The sequence below is a fragment of the Vanellus vanellus genome (assembly GCF_965231255.1).
Source record: "Vanellus vanellus genome assembly, contig: HAP1_SCAFFOLD_67, whole genome shotgun sequence".
NCBI lineage: Eukaryota > Metazoa > Chordata > Aves > Charadriiformes > Charadriidae > Vanellus > Vanellus vanellus.
In genome coordinates, this window is record NW_028128775.1 from 349,457 (window position 1) to 371,249 (window position 21,793).

Genomic DNA, 21,793 nt, shown 5'->3' on the forward strand with positions numbered 1-21,793 from the left:
GGGAGGGAGGGAGCACAGCTCTGGAAGCCCTGGAGAAAGGCGTGGGGGTGTCCCTCATCGTGGCAGCCCCCAGCAGCCCTACCCCGCCACACGGCCACCCCAAGGACACCCAAGCCCCATCTTGGTCCTCTCCCTCTTGGGTGATGCCCTTCCACCCGCCCTGGAGGTGCGCTCCTCTCCTGCAGGGGGGGACGCCCAGCACTCGCCTGGCTAGAGAAGCACCGGGGGGGGTGCTTAGGGGGCATCTGAGCTTCCCAGTTACACGGGCATAATTAGGGCGCCCTTAAGAACCATTAATAACCACTTTGGCTCTGCTAACCAACTGCGGCGAGGCCCCCACCCCGCTTTAGCGCAGGCTTTGTGATGCCAACACCTCCCTGAGCCACTGGGTAAAGCGACGCCTGGCAAAAAAACACCATCACCCAAAGAAAACCCCACACCACATCCCCCACTCCCCGCCCACCCCTTCTCCCCCCATCACAGCCATGGGACAAACTCCCACCACCACCACACCCCAATCTCAGCTCGGCGGTGACACCCCCAAGACACTGGAAAGAAAGCAACCGAGAGCAAGCTCAGGCTCCTGTGATCTGCAGAGATTTCTCTTTGGTTTTTGATGTTGTCCTTGGATGGGGTTTGGTTGGTTGTTTTTCACACAACACTTTGCAGTAGAGGACAAAAACGTGGTGTCGCAGCCCCCGGGGTCGGCGCCGGCACTGCCACCTCCCCCCCCCAGCTCCTGTCCCTCCTCTTGCCCCGCAGCTGTTCCCACTTTCCTTGCTTGGTTTGGTTGTTTTTTTTTCCTTTCTACCTTTCTTTTTTAATATGTTTTCGCTTCCCCCTTTTTTCTCTTTTACCCCTTTTTTCTTTTGACCTTTTTTGCTTTTTCCCCCTTTTTCCCCCCCTTTTTTTCTTTTTCTCTTTTTCATTTTCCCACTTTATTTTTCCTCCTTTCCCTTTTCTCTTTTTAAACATTTCTCAAGCTTTCTCCTGAAGGAACGGCCCCTGGCTCTCCGCTAGCAGAAGGAGCCTACGGAAGAGCTCTGGCACTGACATGGGCAGGAACACCCACAAGTGAGAACTGGATAGACAAAAGGCTCCTCAATGATGACACTGGGGCAGCCCGACCTTAGAAGCAGCAGAGGAGCAGAGCCACCCAGAGCCATCCAGAGAACAGGAAGGGCTATTCAGGGCCTTATTGTCTGCGCGAAGTAACCATCTGCTGAGAACCGGTCTGGCGGCTCAGAGCTCAGCCACAGCAGTACTCTTGAGCCAAAGGGGAAAAGTACACCGGCAGGAAGACTGGGAGCCTTCCTCCACAACAACCCACAGATCATGACCAGAGTGGTGCCTATTCCCAGCCTACACTAATGAATACGTACGCCTTTGCATCAGAAAGGAACGCTTGCTTTACCAGCCCCTGGGCGAGTTGGGAGCCATCCCCCTTGCACCCAGCGCTGCAATAAACATGCTGCTTTGTAACTCGCCCCGAGTTGGGGAGTTTCTTTCCGCACGTCAGCACCCCTGGGATTGCTTTCCTTCTCCCGCTTCGCACTCGCTCGACATGGTTTTTTCCAACTCATTCTTTTTTATTAAAAAAATTAATGAAAAAATGCTCCAACTCTCAGTTTTACAAGGCACACAAAATCTCTAAAAGGGAAACACAAGCGTGAGGTGCTGAGGTACCAAAACCTGCCCCTGTTAGTCCAACTAAAGGGACAGCGTCGGGAGGCGAGGGAGGAGGAAGGGGGAGGCTGTGGGATGGAGAGAGCCCTCCCCGTACCCCTCAGCTGCGCATCCTCGCAGCGCCGCGGGAATGGGGGGCTGTGTGTCTGGGCGGGTCTTTGGTTTGCTCCCCTGACCTGCTGGGGGTGGTGGAGGAGGTTGGAGGGGGTTGTCCGGCAGTGGGGTTACATTCATCAGGCGGTGCTGGGCGGCACGACAGGAGCATCACTTGCTGTGCTGCGAGGCCGGGGCTCCCGGAGCGTGTTTCTGCTCCTGCTGCTTCACCTGCTGGACCATTTCCCTCATCTTGCACTGTGCAGTCTTGGGGAGGAGAAGGGAAAAGCAAGAGTTGGGGGTCAGGGCACTGTTTCTCCCACCACCACCCACCCCTGAGCCCCCACCGAGCATCTGGCCTTCTACTAAACACAGGCGGGAGAGGTGGGCCCATGCCAACGGGTACAGGAGAGCTGGGGAGAGACTTTTTACAAGGGCATGGGGTGACAGGACGAGGCGGAGTGCCTTCAAAGTGGAAGAGGGGACATTTAGAGGAGATAACAGGAAGAAATTTTTCACTGTGAGGGTGGTGAATCACTGGCCCAGCTTGCCCAGAGAAGCTGTGGCTGCCCTAGCCCTGGAGGTGTTCAAGGCCAGGTTGGATGGGGCTTGGAGCAACCTGGGCTGGGGGGAGGTGTCCCTGAACAGGGCAGGGGGGTGGGACTCCATGATCTTCAAGGTCCCTTCCAACCTCAACCGTTCTGTGATAAGTTGGGGAGCAAAACTGCTCCCCGCACACTCCCATTCCCTGACCTCGGCAGTGCAGAGGGGAAACTGAGGCACGAAGCGCAGGACCAGCCCCGCAGCACCTTCCTCGCCTTGATGGAGGCACCCGCAAACCGCACCAGCTGCTTGATGTGCTGCCCCTTCTTCCCGATGATGGCCCCCACCGCCTGCGTCCCGATGAACACGTTCACAACCTCTTGCTCCGGAAGCTGCGGGGGCATGGAAGAGTGAGAGGGTCAGGGCACCAGCTGGACAGGGGACAAAGGAGGTGGCTGTCCCCATCCCACCATCCCATGGTAGTGGTTGCCCACTCTCCCAAGGTGCCCCAGCAAAGATCTCCTGGAGAGGGGACACAGGCACCTAAAGGGTGCTGATGTGGGAAGGCGCTGGCTGGGGGAGCTCCGCCGAGAGCTGGCTGAGAGCTATGCCGAGGAGCTCTATGGTGGGAGAGAAAATGAGGGTCAGTGATGGCCCCAGCATGCCAGACCCTTCCCGGCCACCCCCAGACCCACGCACAGCAGCAAGATACCACCATAAGCCCGGCAGGGACACGGGGACAACCCTTCAGGCCCTCAAACCCCCCCTCACAGAGCGTGGGTGCATCTGAGCTGCATCCAGCGCCATGGGGCTGGGAGGCAGACGGGGGCTCCCAGTTACCCCCACTCCCCCCACGCTGCCACCTTGCCGCCCGTGTCCCGCATCTGCAGGGGAAAACCACGACACAACTCTCTCCTGCTCTGCATTCCAGCAAGTGCAACCGGATGCTACCTGCAAACCACCACTGCTCAGCTGGAGGACGAGCAGACCCGGCTCCCCTGCCCAGCCTGGACGCCGCTCTCGCTCCCAGCCCTGGAAAAAAAGCCTCTCCAGGACGGGGCTGCAGCAACAGCCGCACATTTCCACCCCACAGGAAACAGCTCGTTAACGAGGGGCGAGCACCGCATTTCAAAGCCCCCTTAGGAGCAAGGCAGCGCCCCAAGAGCCAGCCCAACCCCCCAGCACACAGCTCAGCACTCACCACACGCTCGCCGGCCCCCGCAGCAGCGGCTCGAGCGGGGCTGCCCGCGGCCGGCGGTCGGGCACCGCTCCGTCACAGCCGCTCACCATGGTGGAACGCCGAACGCAGTCCGCGTCCTTCCAGTCGCGCCGCAGCCATGGCGCAGCCGGATGCGGCTACCGGAGCTCCGCGCCAGAGGGGCGCAAAGCGCCGTGCGAGCGCGGAGGAAGGGGCTTGGTAAGCCCGGGATTGGCATTCCCTCACCCACCGAGGGCAGAGGAGGCAGGAGGGGGCGCGCGAGAGCCCGCGCCGCCGGCCGCTGTCGCTCGCCTCAGGCCTGCGGGACGCCGAAAGGCTTCTCCGCTCTCCGAGGGGCCCCTCCGCTCTCTGGGAGGCTTCTGGGGGGCCCCTCCGTCTCTGGAGGGCTTCTGGGGGGCCCCTCCGGCCTCCGTGGGGGCCTCTCCCCGAAGGCCTCTTCCCCTCCTCCGGGCACTCCCCGGCCTCCCGGCGCCCAGCTGCCAGCCGGGGCCCGGCTCGGGGCTTCCGGAGAAGGGCAAGCGCCTCCCCCAGACAGAGCAGGGCCGGGCGGGACGGCGCCGGCCCGGCCCCACCGCAGGGCAGGGGCAGAAGCGGGCCGGGCGGCCGCTAACGGCTCCCTCAGGCAGAGCACAGACGGCGGCGCGCCTGCGCGCGCGCACCCCCCGCCCCGCCCCGCCCCTCTCTCCCCCCTCAGCCGCCCCTCCACTAATGGCTGCGGGGGCCCCTCGGCGCCCTCCTCGCCGCCCCCGGCCCCGCCGCCGCGCAAGAGGCCGCCCCCCAGGGCAGCGAGCCGCCCCGCCGCCTCAGGGCCGCCCCCGGGCATCGCCCCGGCGCCCACTCCCCCCCCATCTCCCCGGCCAGAAGCAATGCTATCAGCAGGGGTCGGGGGCATAACAGTTCAAGAGAAATTCCTTTGTGTAAGAAAGACCAAAGAGTTCTTCAAAGGATCCGGCTGTCCTGACATTTGGGGGGGCAAAGAGAGGAAAAAACCCACCTCGGACCAACCTGTGTGCTCCATTCCCAAAGGACAAAGTGATTGAAGTGGGCGTATGCCCGAGTTGCTTTCCCACCTTTTATGTCCTGTCCTCCTTAGACTTTTCTTTGCAACTCAGTGTAGGGATTTCCGAAACGAACTTAATTTGTTGGCGATAGGAAGAAAGGTAAAATGTTGGGAAGCATTAACGGAATGAGCCAAAGAGGCCTAATGTGCTGCAGCGGGATCATTAGCTCTCTGCGAGCGGTCGTTGGCTGGGAGAGGTTGGGGGGTGTTGAGGAGGGCTGCAGTTAGGTGTATGTGCCTGAGATGATCCCAGGGGCGCTTGGAGGGGGAGACCTTTGGGATAGGAAAAGTAACTTGGGAAGTTTGGGCCCTGTGAAGGGAAGTCAGCCTGCTGGGAGCTTCCCTAGGGTTGCAAAACACTGTTGTGTGTGTTCTTTCCTCAGCGTTTGCATAGTTGTGGATGATGATGATGACGAGACTCCGCCGAAAAAGCAAAAATCAGGTATCGCGCATTACACAAGTACTGAATATGCCCGATTTTTCTGAGGTTTCGTGTCCCTTGGAAAAGTCTGGCTTTTGTGCTCTGGCATTGTTCCTGAAACGGTGGCTTTTCAAGCTGTTGGCTTCTTGCCTTGTGGCTCTCTATGCCTATAGCCAATGGCTTGAGGGTGTCCGGTAGGGCTTAGCCCTATAGATGACGGACGTTCTCTGCGGTGACTGTGGCAGGGCCCAATACTTTTACTGCCAGCAGGAGATAGCCCAGGTCTCTGGCGCTGAGCCCGCGCCTGTCAGCAGAAAGAGTATCTTAAATCCAAGCTGTGTGCTCCCTCCTGTCTGTATTCGCAATGTACCTCTGTTGGTTTTCTATCCTGTTCTTATACGGCCTGTCTTTGTTTTTTAGATTCTTCCATCTCTGAGCAGAAAGAGAAAGTTGACGTTTCTGCAGTGCTGCAGTTGCCGACCAAGGCAACCAAACGCCCGGCGGCTTCCGTCAGCGAAGATGCTGCCGGCACAGAGTCTGCGGAAGAGGTTAGCGAGGGCTTTGAAATGTTAGGGTCTGTGCAAGGTGCGAGAGCAAGCGGCTCTCCCTACTGCATCTTGAGGTTGAGCCTGCTCTGAGCCTGTACAGCAGTAGGTGGTTCTTTTGCATTTCTAGCAGGCAGCTCTAATGTGGGCTGGGTTTGCCTTACTCAAGCCTGCGTCCTCTGCTCCGGCACTGGCAGCTGCGGGAGGAGCAAACTGTTTGTTGTCTTCCAGATACTTGAGAATGGTTCAAGTTTATAGTTTTAGTGTGTTTGCAAACTGTTATTCTCTTTCTCAAGCTTGTGGTTAAGGAATCAATATACACTACCTGACAAGAAAAACTGCATACTTGCTCTGGATAAACCACTTTCTGCTCATTATCCACCAGTCCAGGAGAGCGTTCCTGTAGGACTTTGGCTCTGTAAAAATGAGCCACCTTGACTGCCTAGTTTGGTTCAAAGGTGTAGTGCAGTTTTTCTTATTGCCCCATGGGATTAGAGGGCTAAGAGACTGTCGGGCTCTAGTTCTTCGTTCCTGAGAGAGTCGTTAACTCTTATTTGTACACAATATATTTCTCAAGGGCCGAACTATCACCCTTTGGAATGTTTAGAAGCCGACTGAGTGATAACTCAGTGACAAGACTGTATTCTTTTAATTGCTGCACATATGAGAGCCTGTATTCAAAATTTAAAGCGTACCTGTCAAAGGTCCTGCCAAGATTTGCCGCCTTCTGCAATCTGAACCAGCAAGTCATGGTCCCCAAGTCATAGTAGAGCTGACTACGCCTCAGGAAGTGTGTTTGCTGGGATTCACATTCAGGTTACACTCACGCTGGTGCTTTTTTGTTGTTTTCTTTTAAGCCTGGGTCCACTTCTTTAGAGCCTTCCACTAAAAGACCACGATTTTCGTCACTCGAGGTAGCCGTGCTGCAAATTGGTAAGGCTGACATCAAGTTATACGACTTGTTTCATTTTCACCCTACCTTGTGTACTGTCCAAGTCTACCCCTAGGGTTCTGTAGGGATTATGGCAGGCACGGGACGAGGCAGCATCTGGGAATACTTGAGCGTGACCTCTGTTTCTTACCTGCATCCTCGCATTGCTTCTGGAGTGGAGCCGGGCGTCGATCTGGTCGTCTCGGTACCAGAGCTGCCTTGGATGCAGTCCTTCCGTTCTGATAGGTCCACTGTTAGCTTGCCAGAAGCAAATTGTTTTCAATGGTCCTTTTAGGTAGTAGATCCTGAGGAGCCTTTTGTATTTCAGGTTTCGGCTGGCAATACCTTGTGCGCGCAACTTGCTGCAGTTGCCGGTGTGAAAACCTGAAAATGTCCTAAAGTGACATAACACAAATCATATGATGATGTGAGAGAGAAAATGACAATTTATCTTTGGTGAAGCTCGTTACTGTAAACTCATAAACCTCTTCAGTTTCCTTTTATACTTACCCATGCCTTACGCTCTTCTCTCGTAGGTCAAATGCCGTGTGGGACCCATGCTCGCTTGACTAAGGAACCACTCTCTCGTCCTGACAAGACAATTCCCCGTCTGAGGTAAAAATCCTTCCGTTTTCTTTGACTTCTTCCCCGAAAGGTTTACTGCCTATGGTAAGGGAGGTCGTCAGCTGCTTCCCCTCCCGAAGAACCAATATTAAACTTTTTCTTTAAATCCAGCTACTTAATTGACACAGGAGATTAGCTAGAGATTAAAGGTCTGCGGTAAGAGGAAGCGTTGAACTTGAGAGGAGGCTGAGGACACAATCAACAGCGTATCTTCAAGGCAGTTGTTGTGATTTTCACTTTTACTTCTCTCTACTTCCCCATTAGCCAGTTGAAGACAGCAGGTCTTCATCTGAAAGTCATAAACATCTCGTGTCTGTCTCCATCGTCATCGGTGTACGTGCTTGACAAAGCAGGTGGTGGTGGAGGTGCACATTGGAATGTTCTCTTGATACCGTTTCTTTTGCCGTTGATGTTTTGAGCACAAGCCGGAAGGGCAAACAGAGCATCAAAGCTGCTCCAGACAGCTTCTTACCACTGAGGCCACCAGTTAAGGAGTGCGCTGCGCCAGAATCCGCCACTGCAGATGAAAATCCATACCATGAAAATGATACAGAAGAGAGTTTCTCATGTAATTTTGGGTGCGCTGAGTTTAAGCGCACTGCATTTGAGAGCAGGTCAAGACTCTGCTGTCGGCGTCTCATCTGCCAGTCGTTGCTTATTGTGGTTTGGCTCATATTTTGGAGCAGATCTGGAGCCTGAGAAAGAGATTCCTTTCAGAGGAAGCTAAACCAGAGAAGTTCCTGGGGAAGGTGTCTAATGCACTCCAACCGCTACTGAGCATATAGTCCCTGAGGTCAGAGCAGGGCAGGTCTGAAGTAAAATGTCCCAGCAGTATGGATGTTGTGGACATTGCCATTCTCAGCGTCAGCATAACCTTTAACAAATAGATTGAGCAGAATTGGTCAGGGCTGGTTGAAATGAACGCTGTCTTGTCCCACAGAGTAAAGTGGCCTCCTCAGGTTAATGCAGATATTTGTCGGATGTGCAAAGAATATTTTGTTCTTCTTAAAGAAAAACCCCAAAAGCCAGCGTGAATTGGTACGCACTGATAACAAATGCCCCCCGTATAAAAATTGTGATTCTCCTCTGTTGTTTGTTTCCTGCCCCAAAGTGTTCAAGCCTCCTCCAAGGAACCAGTGGCGACTGTGAGTCACCGGGAAGAACCAAAATACGGAGGAGACGTCTATCCACGTGCAACACTCAGGACCGGTGAGTATCCCCATGATTCCAATCCGTTCCACTTTGTAGGTAGACGTCAAATCCGAATAGGGCATTTCTTACACACTCGCAGATGACGTTCCGAGTTCAAAGTGCTTGCCAGAATTCGAACTTCCTGACCATACCGTCATCCTTCAAAGTTTTTCCTTTTTTTTTATTTATCACTCAGAAATGGAGAGCTGTGTACATCTGATGGTGATTGAAAGTCGACTTCTTGTTTTCTTACTACTGCTTTTCTGTGCAGGTGTCGAATGTATAGATGTTTGCTGCCCGCAGCGGTCGCAGAGAGGTGATACGATCAGGTAGAGTCTCTTCTAATGATGCTTCTTGTTCCTTTTGGCTCTGCACGTGTATCTCTTTCAGCCGCTGGTAGAGTCTCGAAGATGACCAACGGTCTTTGATCGTCTCAGTGCTGTGAAAGAGAAGTAGCTAGCTTGCGGCTCCGGAATTGCTTGCAAGCCAGTTGCATCTCCAACACAAGCGAGAGCCGTGCTGCGTGACAAAGAGGGTTGTGCTGGTGTGGTGTTTGCTGTGGGAAGAAAGCCAGTAAGGGTGCGAGTGGTGGCCGTCCCAAGTTGCCCTTGGATGTGCAGAATCCGTTTTTGTTTGTGAGTCGTTCTGCCGAGCCATCAATGAGCTGACATTTCACTTCTTTCACTTGGAAACCCGCATCCTAAGCAGAAGGATTAGAGAGCTTGTAAAGCCTGGTGGGACTTGAGGCAGTTTTGGGGACTTTGTAAGTCCCAAAGGATGCCTGGGGTTTGCCTAGGAGGGGGAAAAAGGCAGCGTGCAGTTGGGTTTGAGAGGCCAGCGGCCTCATTGGTATTGGCTGTCTGAGCTGGCAGGACTGTGAGTTGCGACGGCTTTGCGGTCTTTATGGAAACAGGTCTTGGTTTCCCGAAGCTCACTCTGTTTGGGTGCAAGTCTAGTTGCAGATGTTCCTGTTATACCTTGCAGTAGAACACCCAGCATGCAGTGTTTATCAGCAGCAGATCACAAAGCACTCGACAGAGGAAGTGCTGGTTGCTTCCCTGTTTTCCAAATAATGCAACTGATAAAGAGAAGGAAAAGGAGTCTTGTACAAGTAGATGGGAAAAAAAAAACAAACTTCCAAAGCTCCCAGCTCTTCATTCTATCCCAGTCTTGCTGCTAAGAAAGACCGGTGCTGGAAGTTGAGGCGATATTGTCACATGTTGATGTGTGCAACCGGGGCTAGTCAGAATAGGCCTTGCAAAAGCCTTTCTTGTCCAGAGGGTGAATTCTTGAGAATTCCATGGGACAGGACGGATATAGAGCTCACTTCTCTCTCTCCCTCTCCTGGCAGGTACTGCACACCAGAAGAAAACTCTGCGGAAGAGGAAGGAGCAGTGAAAGAAACCATCGCAGGGGTAAGCTTGTGTTATTCCCAAGGAAAATAGAGCTCTTTGTGGTCAGAAACTTCAACAAATCTGTGCTTGATTGCTAGCTTAACGTCCGTTTGTCTAACAGAGGCAGCGTGGCACAGAAATCTTAGAAGATGCCTTATTCCGAGGACACCCTACACCTGTTCCGTCCAAAAAGTCAGCCAGCCTCGATGTGGAGGAAAAGAAAGTGCCAAGATTGGGAAAAACAGCGGAACGCTTTCCTCCGCTCACAGAGGTACCGTAGGCGACAGTCTGTGAGACAAAAGAGAAGGTTGTGGCAGAGCTGCAAGGAAGTCCTCTTCTTCTCAGTGGTTCTTAAGGCGCTTTGAAATCTGAAGAACTTGCATTGAACCTGTTAGCGAGTGGCTGTGGTTGTGGCTTCACAGTGCGAGGGTCAGCACTAAAGCTGCTTTGAAGGATTTTGTGTGCTCCCCGCGCTCCTTCAGTTGTGCTGCCCTAAGGGTTTGTGGGCCTTCTGTTAGCGGGACGGCTGCCTCAGTTTCCCCCTTTGCCGTTCCCTTTGAAGTCCCCCACCTTCACGTTCTTTCAGGCTCCTGACTTAGCTGCCTCGGTACGGAGGATGCCCGCTGGGGTTGGCTTAAACCTGGGTATTGCGAGGGCCGCAGCAGCACCTGGGAAAGGGGGTTGCCAGAGTTGTGTTCCATTTTCAGCTGCTTGAGCGTGTTTGCTAAGTTGACGGGTTTTATCCCCACGTCCTTGGTGAAAAGAAACGGCAGCAAGCCTGGGCTGTGAAGTTCAAAGTTAGGATGCTGAAACCAACCAAGCAAGGCAAAAGCGCTATCGCTCACTGAGGCAGGAAACCGTCGAAGGCAGTTGCTCTGTCACCTGAGCTGAATTTACAGGCCGTGTTTCAGTGGAAAGCTGCCCCCAGGTCAGCGTGCTCCATGCGCTGTTTCACAAGTCCTTCCCCATTTAATTGTTCCTTTCAGGCCATGGAGAGAGAGGTCAGTGCCGCATTTGGCAAAGGTGAGCCAGATGAGATCATGAGCAGTGCCTTCAAACTAAAGGTCACTCGCGAAGACATCCACACGCTCAGGAACCTTTGCTGGCTAAACGATGAGGTAAAACCAGCGGCAGTACAGGGACAGTCTCACTCAGCCTTTATTGAAAAATACCCCTCCGCCCTGTACAGAAGTCGCGTCAACGTTCTTTGACGACCTCCGCTGCAGAGCCTAGAAATCTCTGTACACTTCTTATTTGAGGTGTTGAAGGGTCGAGCGTTTCGGGAAGTTCCGTTACTTCTTGTATGACGCAGCTTCCAGGAGTTCGTCCGGGTTATTGGCGTGGGTGGCAGGTGTTTTGATCAAACTGCCGATGTAGCCCCGTGTGAAATCCTGGGAACAAAAGCCTCCAGCTGAGGCTGGAGTTCTCTGCGCTGCGTGCTTAAGGGTGGCCAGAACAGAGGTGGTGCTGTATTTTTCGTTGGGGAAGGCAGCGTCTTATTTTGACACCTCACGTTTCCTCTTTATGGTGCAGGTCGTTAATTTCTACATGAGTCTGGTGATGGAAAGAGGGAAGAAGGAAGGCTATCCAGCAGTCCACGCGTTTAGTAGTTTCTTTTATCCAAAACTAACATCTGGGGGCTACGAGTCGGTCAGAAGGTGGACCAAGAGTGTCGATGTCTTTAAGCAGGACATCCTCTTCGTGCCTGTGAACTCGCGAGCACACTGGACACTAGCCGTGAGTCCCACGGGCTTTTCCTTTAGAATTGGACGGGGAGCAAAAACTGGCAAGAGAAGTCATGTAGGTGTTGGGGGGTGTGCGGCACAAGGTTGTGCTTTGCCTAACGGTCACCTTTTAATAACAGGTCATAGATCTGAGGAAGAACACGATCACGTACTTGGACTCGCTTGGGCAGAAAGGGGACAAGATTTGTCAGACTTTGCTGTAAGTAACCGCTCCGTCACTGCTTTTCTGGTGTGAATGAGGAGAGGGGTTTTAGATTTAGTCCCTGTAAGGCGACTGCCAGTTTTCACGTGGCTTGTAGATAACCAAGCAGGAATCTTGGAGTTGCTTGCTGCGACTTGTCTGGCATCGACTGCTTATCTGCTGTCACAGCGTCCCCTGCACCCAGGGTCTGGGGTGCCTGGATTCTGCCACCTTCCCGTGAGAGGCACAGCCAAATACGCCATAGCCCCGTGGCACACGTGTGCCGACTTTGTTAGTTCTTGACCATTAGCTCACAGCCTCTCCCCGTGTTTGTAAGTTTCAGATTGGGATTTTTCCTCAAAATCAGCCTTAAATCAGCTGCAGTGAGGATCCTCTGACATTTTACCGTCCTGCCGTCCGTCTTCCTGTGATCCTTCAGCTGCTTTATTTTGTTGTTGGCCTAAATTACAGAGATGAAAAGGGATTTTTTTTTTTCCTTTTGTTTTAACCAGCCAATACCTGCAAAAAGAAAGCTGGGAAAAAAGACAGCTGGAGCTGGATGTTTCAGAGTGGACTCTTCACAGCATGGAGCCACGTGTACGTGAGCACCCCTTGGGTTTGAAATGGGAACTGTAAGTGCTTCTTTGGGGCCCAGATCCTGGCACGTGACAAAGAAAGGGTTGAGCTGATGTTCCTCGAGGAGTTGATAGTAAAAAGCAGTCCCTAAAGACCGGATTTAAGAAAGGTCACTTAAGAAAGAGGCGGTGCGAACCTTGAGACACCTCGCAGGGGGGAGGGCTGCTGCGCCTTCTGGGCCTGCCAAAAATTTGGATCGTAGTGTCCGAGTCCGGGAGGCAGAGGGGAGGGATGGTGAGCAGTGAACTGGGTCTGTTCCTCGTGGGCGGGAGTGGGTATCGGGGATTAGGCAAGTAGGGCCAGGAGTGTGCGGTGAGCGCAGTGTCGGTGTGGGTAATGTGCGCTGCTTCCAAGTTGCTTTTCTTTTGAGACAGAGGGAAATCCTCCATCTTCTTTGCATTCCTTAGGAGATCCCTCAGCAGCTGAATGGAAGCGACTGCGGCGTCTTTATGTGTAAATACGCAGATTACATTGCCAGAGAGAAACCGTTCAACTTTAGCCAGGTGAGTGAAGGTCATAAACCCCTCCAAGCCCCTCTCGCCCAGGGACAGGAGCCAGGGAGGTTAGGCAGCAGCTCTTCATTGTGTCCGGGGCAGGGGCTGAGGTTTCGTACCCCGTTTCGGTGCGTAGTTGCTGGGATCAGAACTTCCAAGTGGCCTGGGCAGGGCAGAGCTGTGGTTCTCCATCCCCGCCTTTGGGAGCTGCTGCCGGTGAGATTCCTCTTGGGCAAGATACTGCTGCCAGCGGGTTTGGCATATCTGGGCTCGGTATCTTTTGGAGAAATGGCTTCTACCCTTTGACCAGTCAAGACACCGCTTCTTTTTCTTGATTTCGTTTTAGACGGGTCTTTTATTAGCGTGCTTGTAAGCTGTCGCGTGGTCAAGTCAATCTGGTTTTGTCGGGTTGTCGTGTCACCCTCTTAGGAACCGCGTGGGGTGTTGTACCCAAACGGTTGACAGTTCCTAAAGGGAACTTCCTATTAAGGACTCCGCTGGGCGTTTATGCGTGTTTGCCACCTCTTTCTACCGTGACGTCATTATTTAATTTCTCTTTTCTTTCTCTTCTCTTTTCAGACTCACATGCCATACTTCCGGAAGAAGATGGTGTGGGAGATAATCCACCAACAGCTGCTGTGACACGTGGACTCTTAGAGCTCTTCTTTTGATTACGTTTCTTCGACCTTAGTTACTTTTCTTAGGCCTTTAGTTAGTTTTCTTAGACCTTTAGTTACATTTCTTAGACGAATTTTCCTCTTTAGGTTATGAAGTAGAAGTTAAGATGGTTTATTCCCCCCACCTCCCTTATTTTGGAGACAGTAACTCTGGGGTTTTGGTACACAAGTTTTCCTCTTTAGCTTATGAAGGAGAAGTTAAGATGGTTTGTTCCCCCCACCTCCCTTATTTTGGAGACAGTAACTCTGGGGTTTTGGTACACAAGTTTTCCTCTTTAGCTTATGAAGGAGAAGTTAAGATGGTTTATTCCCCCCACCTCCCTTATTTTGGAGACAGTAACTCTGGGGTTTTGGTACACAAGTTTTCCTCTTTAGCTTATGAAGGAGAAGTTAAGATGGTTTGTTCCCCCCACCTCCCTTATTTTGGAGACAGTAACTCTGGGGTCGTTTGCCCAACTTACCTTCCCAAGGACATGTGCTGAACTACCGTCTCCTCAAAGAGAGTTTTCCTCTGTTTCTGGAATATCTACCGTCTACTTGATTCCTAAAACTGGATTTGTCACGACCACAGAAAGAAAGCGTTTACCATCTCTTGATTTCTCACCAAAGCCCCTGTCCTTTGGGCTGGTTTGGGGTTGGCTTGTTTTGCTGCCTCCAGGGAGTTATCTAATGTGAAAAGAGAAGTATTTATTTCTTTATATAATATAAATATTTATTTTAATAAAAAGAGCCTTAATGGAAGGAAACTCTCCCTGTGTCCTGGTTTGAGGTAAAAGAGAACCAATTTTGTTCAGTAACTTGGCTTCTTAGCTGGGCCTCTTCTACCAACTGAAATTAACTGCCTATTGTGCCGTCAGCGTTCACTCTCTCAGAGCGATAAGAGCAATGGTTACAGCTGATGCCCAGGCATGGGATGCAGAGAGGCTCTTGCTTATACTCATTGCTATAACCCCCACGGCCAACCAGCTTTGTTATTTGCCCCGTTGGAGGGTCGGAAGCGGAAAAGCATAGTGGGGTCCCACCTGCGGGGAGGAGCGACAGGACAGGTGACCCAAAACTGACCAACAGGGTATTCCATCCCATCTGCCTCATGCTCAGTAGAAAAGAGACCAAAGGGATCAAAGGGTTCTTCTACCTGGGGAATGTTTACTTCGCCCTTTGATAATTATGCTGATGTGACCCCATCAGAGCTGGGGCATGGCAACCTTCTGGGCTCTGAGGATAAGGACTGGTACCTTGTTAAGATCGTGGTTTTGTTGTTGATGCTCCTGAATGTGGTGCAGGGGTGGTTTCTTGTGAAACATCTGTGCAGGGGGAGCTGGAGGGGACCGTGCGCTGCCGCCACTCAGACCCGCGCAGCCGCTCGGCGATCTGCAGCGGCGCGAACCGCGGCCCCGCCCGGCCCGGCCGCAGCTGTCCCCCCCGGAGCAACGGCACCACCGGCAGCCGCCTCCCCCACGGCACCGGCGCCACCGGCAGCTGCCCCCCCCGGAGCAACGGCGCCACCGGCAGCCGTCTTCCGCACCGCCACGGCACAGGCGCCTCCGCCGCCGCCTGCACCGGCACCGGCACCCGCACCACCGGCAGCCGCCCCCCCCACCGCAACAACACCGGCCCCTCCGCCGCCCGTCCCGGCACAAGCCGCGCCCCCCCCTGCAGCGGCACAAGCCACGCCGCCGCCTCTCCCGGCACAACCTACTGCAGCCACTACAACCAGTACCAAAACTACTCCAACTCCATCAAAATCGGTACAAGCCGCCCCGGGAACCAGGAGCAGGAAGAGGAGGTCAACTCCTTCCCCTGCCCCTTACCACAAAGACCACCTCAAGTCACATAGCTTGGGGGAGAGTTCTGAACAAGATCCAGGGGAGGGTCCTTCAAGACCACAGAAGGGAAAGAGACCTTTGAAAACAGACAAAGGCCAGAGTCCTTCTAGAGCAGATGCTGGAGAGGCCCCTTCTGGGGCAGCCTCCCCACAGGAGGACTCAGATGTAGAGGGAGTTGTTCAATCCTTCTCCGTGAAAGATCTGAGAAGTATCAGGAAGGACTTTAGTCGTCATGAAGGCGAAACACTTGTCTCCTGGTTGCTCCGATGCTGGGATAGCGGGGCAGATACCCTAGACTGAGATGGCAGAGAAGCTAGGCGATTGGGAAACCTGGCCAAGGATGGAGGGATTGTACCTGAAAGAACTGCCTGTGCGAGAGGTGATTTATAGTGATGGGCAAGCGATAGTAGACCCTGATGAAATGCCATGCAAACGATCTCTGCTCAAAAAGTTTGTACAAAGTGCACCATCAACATATTCCCACCCATTGTCAACAATGGTCTGGGGAGGATCCGATACTGACACACCAACTGTAAATGAAGGGGTTAAGAAGGTACGACAGTATGAAGACAGTCTCTCTGGTCCCTTCTCTGTGGCAGCCATAGAAAAGCTGACTGTGACCACCGAGAAAATGACTGAGAAACTGACTGAGAAAATAGAGCAAATGACCCAGAGATTAGTTGAGCAAACCGATAAACTGTTTGATAAACTAACCAAGGTGGAGGAAAAACTCCATGCTTTCCCTGTACAGACTCATGTTGCAGCTGCTAAGAGGAAACGCCCTCCTACTCAAGAGAAAAACCACCCTCCGACTCAAGACAAATCAAACCCGATGCGAGATATCCTGTGGGTTTGCCTCTGTGAATATGCAGAAGACATGAAGAAGAGGGATGGAGAACCTACCTCAGCCCTACAGGCACAGGTGCTTGAGTTGCAAAATGAAGCCGATAGAAGAAAGGATTCTTACAGGAAGAAGGTTGCTCCAACCTACGGTAGGCGATCCTACGGACCAGGTAGGAACCAATCTGATAATCGTAGGTACTACGGTCAACAGTAGAGGTGCCCTGCCTCCAGCCAGGAGGAGGAGAGGGACAACCGACTGTATTGGACTGTGTGGATTCGATGGCCTGGCACATGAGAGCCACAAAAGTATAAAGCCCTGGTGGACACTGGTGCACAGTGGTGGTGCTTTTTTTTTTGCTGTCTCCAGGGAGTTATCTAATGTGAAAAGAGAAGTATTTATTTCTTTATATAATTTAAATATTTATTTTCATAAAAAGAGCCTTAAGGGAACGAACCTCTACCTGGTAATGAGAGAGGGTGATTTATTCTTTTTTTTTTATTTAACTGAAAAAAAGTTGGATGTAGTGATGTGGATTTTCGCTCCCTCACAATCCCCCAGGAAGAGGATTGGAGCCAGGAGGAGCATCGGAGCACAGAAGCCGCGAAGCGATGGTCACACAGTGCTGCAGGGGCAATCGAGGTGTCGTTCAGTGGTGAGATGAGCAAGCAGCATCCCGAAAATCCGCCCCTGGAGAGGGGTCAGCGGTGTACGGACGCTCTCTGTGTTCTGTAAGCCCCCTTTGGGGAGCCCCTGCTGCCCCCTTGGCAGTGCCCGGGTGGCTGTGACTGCTGAAAGCTGGTTTGGTGTGTTGAGGTGTTAGGTGGGGTGGCAGCAGCCCCTGCCCGCCCCGGGAGGGGGGACACCACCTCTCCGGTGGCACTGGATGGGTGGGAGGGAGGGAGGGAGCACAGCTCTGGAAGCCATGGAGAAAGGCGTGGGGGTGTCCCTCATCGCGGCAGCCCCCAGCAGCCCTACCCCGCCACACGGCCACCCCAAGGACACCCAAGCCCCATCTTGGTCCTCTCCCTCTTGGGTGATGCCCTTCCACCCGCCCTGGAGGTGCGCTCCTCTCCTGCAGGGGGGGACGCCCAGCACTCGCCTGGCTAGAGAAGCACCGGGGGGGGTGCTTAGGGGGCATCTGAGCTTCCCAGTTACACGGGCATAATTAGGGCGCCCTTAAGAACCATTAATAACCACTTTGGCTCTGCTAACCAACTGCGGCGAGGCCCCCACCCCGCTTTAGCGCAGGCTTTGTGATGCCAACACCTCCCTGAGCCACTGGGTAAAGCGACGCCTGGCAAAAAAACACCATCACCCAAAGAAAACCCCACACCACATCCCCCACTCCCCGCCCACCCCTTCTCCCCCCATCACAGCCATGGGACAAACTCCCACCACCACCACACCCCAATCTCAGCTCGGCCGTGACACCCCCAAGACACTGGAAAGAAAGCAACCGAGAGCAAGCTCAGGCTCCTGTGAGCTGCAGAGATTTCTCTTTGGTTTTTGATGTTGTCCTTGGATGGGGTTTGGTTGGTTGTTTTTCACACAACACTTTGCAGTAGAGGACAAAAACGTGGTGTCGCAGCCCCCGGGGTCAGCGCCGGCACTGCCACCTCCTCCCCCCAGCTCCTGTCCCTCCTCTTGCCCCGCAGCTGTTCCCACTTTCCTTGCTTGGTTTGGTTGGTTTTTTTTCCTTTCTACCTTTCTTTTTTAATATGTTTTCGCTTCCCCCTTTTTTCTCTTTTACCCCTTTTTTCTTTTGACCTTTTTTGCTTTTTCCCCCTTTTTCCCCCCCTTTTTTTCTTTTTCTCTTTTTTATTTTCCCACTTTATTTTTCCTACTTTCCCTTTTCTCTTTTTAAACATTTCTCAAGCTTTCTCCTGAAGGAACGGCCCCTGGCTCTCCGCTAGCAGAAGGAGCCTACGGAAGAGCTCTGGCACTGACATGGGCAGGAACACCCACAAGTGAGAACTGGATAGACAAAAGGCTCCTCAATGATGACACTGGGGCAGCCCGACCTTAGAAGCAGCAGTGGAGCAGAGCCACCCAGAGCCACCCAGAGAACAGGAAGGGCTATTCAGGGCCTTATTGTCTGCGCGAAGTAACCATCTGCTGAGAACCGGTCTGGCGGCTCAGAGCTCAGCCACAGCAGCACTCTTGAGCCAAAGGGGAAAAGTACACCGGCAGGAAGACTGGGAGTCTTCCTCCACAACAACCCACAGATCATGACCAGAGTGGTGCCTATTCCCAGCCTACACTAATGAATACGTACGCCTTTGCATCAGAAAGGAACGCTTGCTTTACCAGCCCCTGGGCGAGTTGGGAGCCATCCCCCTTGCACCCAGCGCTGCAATAAACATGCTGCTTTGTAACTCGCCCCGAGTTGGGGAGTTTCTTTCCCCACGTCAGCACCCCTGGGATTGCTTTCCTTCTCCCGCCTCGCACTCGCTCGACATGGTTTTTTCCAACTCATTCTTTTTTATTAAAAAAATTAATGAAAAAATGCTCCAACTCTCAGTTTTACAAGGCACACAAAATCTCTAAAAGGGAAACACAAGCGTGAGGTGCTGAGGTACCAAAACCTGCCCCTGTTAGTCCAACTAAAGGGACAGCGTCGGGAGGCGACGGAGGAGGAAGGGGGAGGCTGTGGGATGGAGAGAGCCCTCCCCGTACCCCTCAGCTGCGCATCCTCGCAGCGCCGCGGGAATGGGGGGCTGTGTGTCTGGGCGGGTCTTTGGTTTGCTCCCCTGACCTGCTGGGGGTGGTGGAGGAGGTTGGAGGGGGTTGTCCGGCAGTGGGGTTACATTCATCAGGCGGTGCTGGGCGGCACGACAGGAGCATCACTTGCTGTGCTGCGAGGCCGGGGCTCCCGGAGCGTGTTTCTGCTCCTGCTGCTTCACCTGCTGGACCATTTCCCTCATCTTGCACTGTGCAGTCTTGGGGAGGAGAAGGGAAAAGCAAGAGTTGGGGGTCAGGGCACTGTTTCTCCCACCACCACCCACCCCTGAGCCCCCACCGAGCATCTCGCCGCTCCCAACTTTTCACCCCGGACAAGCCCTAATTAATTTCAGGTTTCTGGGTTTTTTTAACTTGTGCTTCCTCCATCGCTCCTTGAGAGAGGTTCAATTTTTTGGGGGGGGGGCCGCCATCCCGCTCGAGTGGACAGGAGACAAGGTTATGGAAGATGAACCCAGGTGGGATGCGGGTGGCTTTGCCCGCACCGAGGAGTCCATTCACAATGTCCTCACGTCCAGCAGCATCAAAATCATGGTACCCAGCAAAGAGCTCCCCTGGCGCTGAGGGAGGCCAAGCCAGGCTGGCAGCACAGTGCTGACCACAGGGACGCTCTCAACTTGGCCCTTACTGTCCCCCACACCCACAGCCCCCACCCAGCGCACCTTGAACTGAGCCTCGGGCGGCCCTGTGATGATGACCATGCGCTCGCTGCCCTTGGGACCTTCTGCCGGTGCAATCTGGGGAAGTATGGGGGAGAAGGAGCGTGAGTGCAGCCACCGCTTCAGCAAGACCTTCCCTCGGTGGCATGTCCCCCCACAACGCAGGGCAATCCCCCCATGCAGGAGCATCCCCTCCCACCCGAGCCGGGCTCATAACCAGGGTGCTGCAGGCCTGGCCTTCTACTAAACACAGGCGGGAGAGGTGGGCCCATGCCAACGGGTACAGGAGAGCCGGGGAGAGACTTTTTACAAGGGCATGGGGTGACAGGACGAGGCGGAGTGCCTTCAAAGTGGAAGAGGGGACATTTAGAGGAGATAACAGGAAGAAATTTTTCACTGTGAGGGTGGTGAATCACTGGCCCAGCTTGCCCAGAGAAGCTGTGGCTGCCCTAGCCCTGGAGGTGTTCAAGGCCAGGTTGGACGGGGCTTGGAGCAACTTGGGCTGGGGGGAGGTGTCCCTGAACAGGGCAGGGGGGTGGGACTCCATGATCTTCAAGGTCCCTTCCAACCTCAACCGTTCTGTGATAAGTTGGGGAGCAAAACTGCTCCCCGCACACTCCCATTCCCTGACCTCGGCAGTGCAGAGGGGAAACTGAGGCACGAAGCGCAGGACCAGCCCCGCAGCGCCTTCCTCACCTTGATGGAGGCACCCGCAAACCGCACCAGCTGCTTGATGTGCTGCCCCTTCTTCCCGATGATGGCCCCCACCGCCTGCGTCCCGATGAACACGTTCACAACCTCTTGCTCCGGAAGCTGCGGGGGCATGGAAGAGTGAGAGGGTCAGGGCACCAGCTGGACAGGGGACAACGGAGGTGGCTGTCCCCATCCCACCATCCCATGGTAGTGGTTGCCCACCCTACCAAGGTGCCCCAGCAAAGATCTCCTGGAGAGGGGGGCCAGGCACCTAAAGGGTGCTGATGTGGGAAGGCGCTGGCTGGGGGAGCTCCGCCGAGAGCTGGCTGAGAGCTACGCCGAGGACCTCTATGGTGGGAGAGAAAATGAGGGTCAGTGATGGCCCCAGCATGCCAGACCCTTCCCGGCCACCCCCAGACCCACGCACAGCAGTGTGAGAAACGCGATCACTGTATTGAATTTTAGTCCGGGGCAAATTCGGTGGAGCAAAGAATATTTATTACAGCGCTGGGAGTTACACAGGGGGTTTCTCCTCCTGTGCCTCATTTTTCCCTTTACAACCGCTTGTTTTTATTTTGTATTTTTTATAATTATTCATGTTTCTTCTTGGAACATAGTTTGCATAATCAATGAGTTTTTGGAACGCGACCCACCCCCAAATACCTAAACAATGAGTTCTGGGAATGCAACCCACCCCCAAATACATAGTCAATGAGTTCTGGGAATGCAACATGCCCCCCTCCCAGGCGGCATGCTTCCTCCGGGGTCTTCCTGATAGTCCATGGAGGGAGGGCCAAAGTCTTTATCACCATGTCCTTCTTGTGGCTTCTTCACTCCTTACACTTCTGTGGTTATCTTAGCTAACTACACCACCCTTTGTTCTGCAAATTTTCGGTAGTTCTAACTGTTGCTTTCGTCTGATATCCTATTTAAAACTATCCCTTTTCCAAACGCATAGCAAGCACACACCCATCTTAGCTGAAGCCATAGCGAGCACACATTCATTTTTAGCTGAAGCAAAATTTTTGCCAAATTACTTATTACAGCAGCAAGACACCACCATGGGGCTGGGAGTCAGACGGGGGCTCCCAGTTACCCCCACTCCCCCCACGCTGTCACCTTGCCGCCCGTGTCCCGCATCTGCAGGGGAAAACCACGACACAACTCTCTCCTGCTCTGCATTCCAGCAAGTGCAACCGGATGCTACCTGCAAACCACCACTGCTCAGCTGGAGGACGAGCAGACCCGGCTCCCCTGCCCAGCCTGGACGCCGCTCTCGCTCCCAGCCCTGGAAAAAAAGCCTCTCCAGGACGGGGCTGCAGCAACAGCCGCACATTTCCACCCCACAGGAAACAGCTCGTTAACGAGGGGCGAGCACCGCATTTCAAAGCCCCCTTAGGAGCAAGGCAGCGCCCCAAGAGCCAGCCCAACCCCCCAGCACACAGCTCAGCACTCACCACACGCCCGCCGGCCCCCGCAGCAGCGGCTCGAGCGGGGCTGCCCGCGGCCGGCGGTCGGGCGCCGCTCCGTCACAGCCGCTCACCATGGTGGAACGCCGAACGCAGTCCGCGTCCTTCCAGTCGCACCGCAGC

The 21,793-nt window shown here is 53.9% G+C and overlaps 1 protein-coding gene across 1 annotated transcript in view; it reads left to right on the top strand.

Annotated features, from left to right (window-relative positions):
• The window catches only part of LOC309684059 (sentrin-specific protease 2-like), a gene marked incomplete at both ends in the record, with an annotated part of 68,590 nt that overhangs the window by 34,978 nt on the left and 11,819 nt on the right, over positions 1–21,793 (top strand). The window contains one exon of the mRNA XM_082500020.1: positions 9,901–9,978. Within this exon, the coding sequence (XP_082356146.1) occupies positions 9,901–9,978 (78 nt within the window). The remainder of the gene's footprint in view (positions 1–9,900; positions 9,979–21,793) is intronic.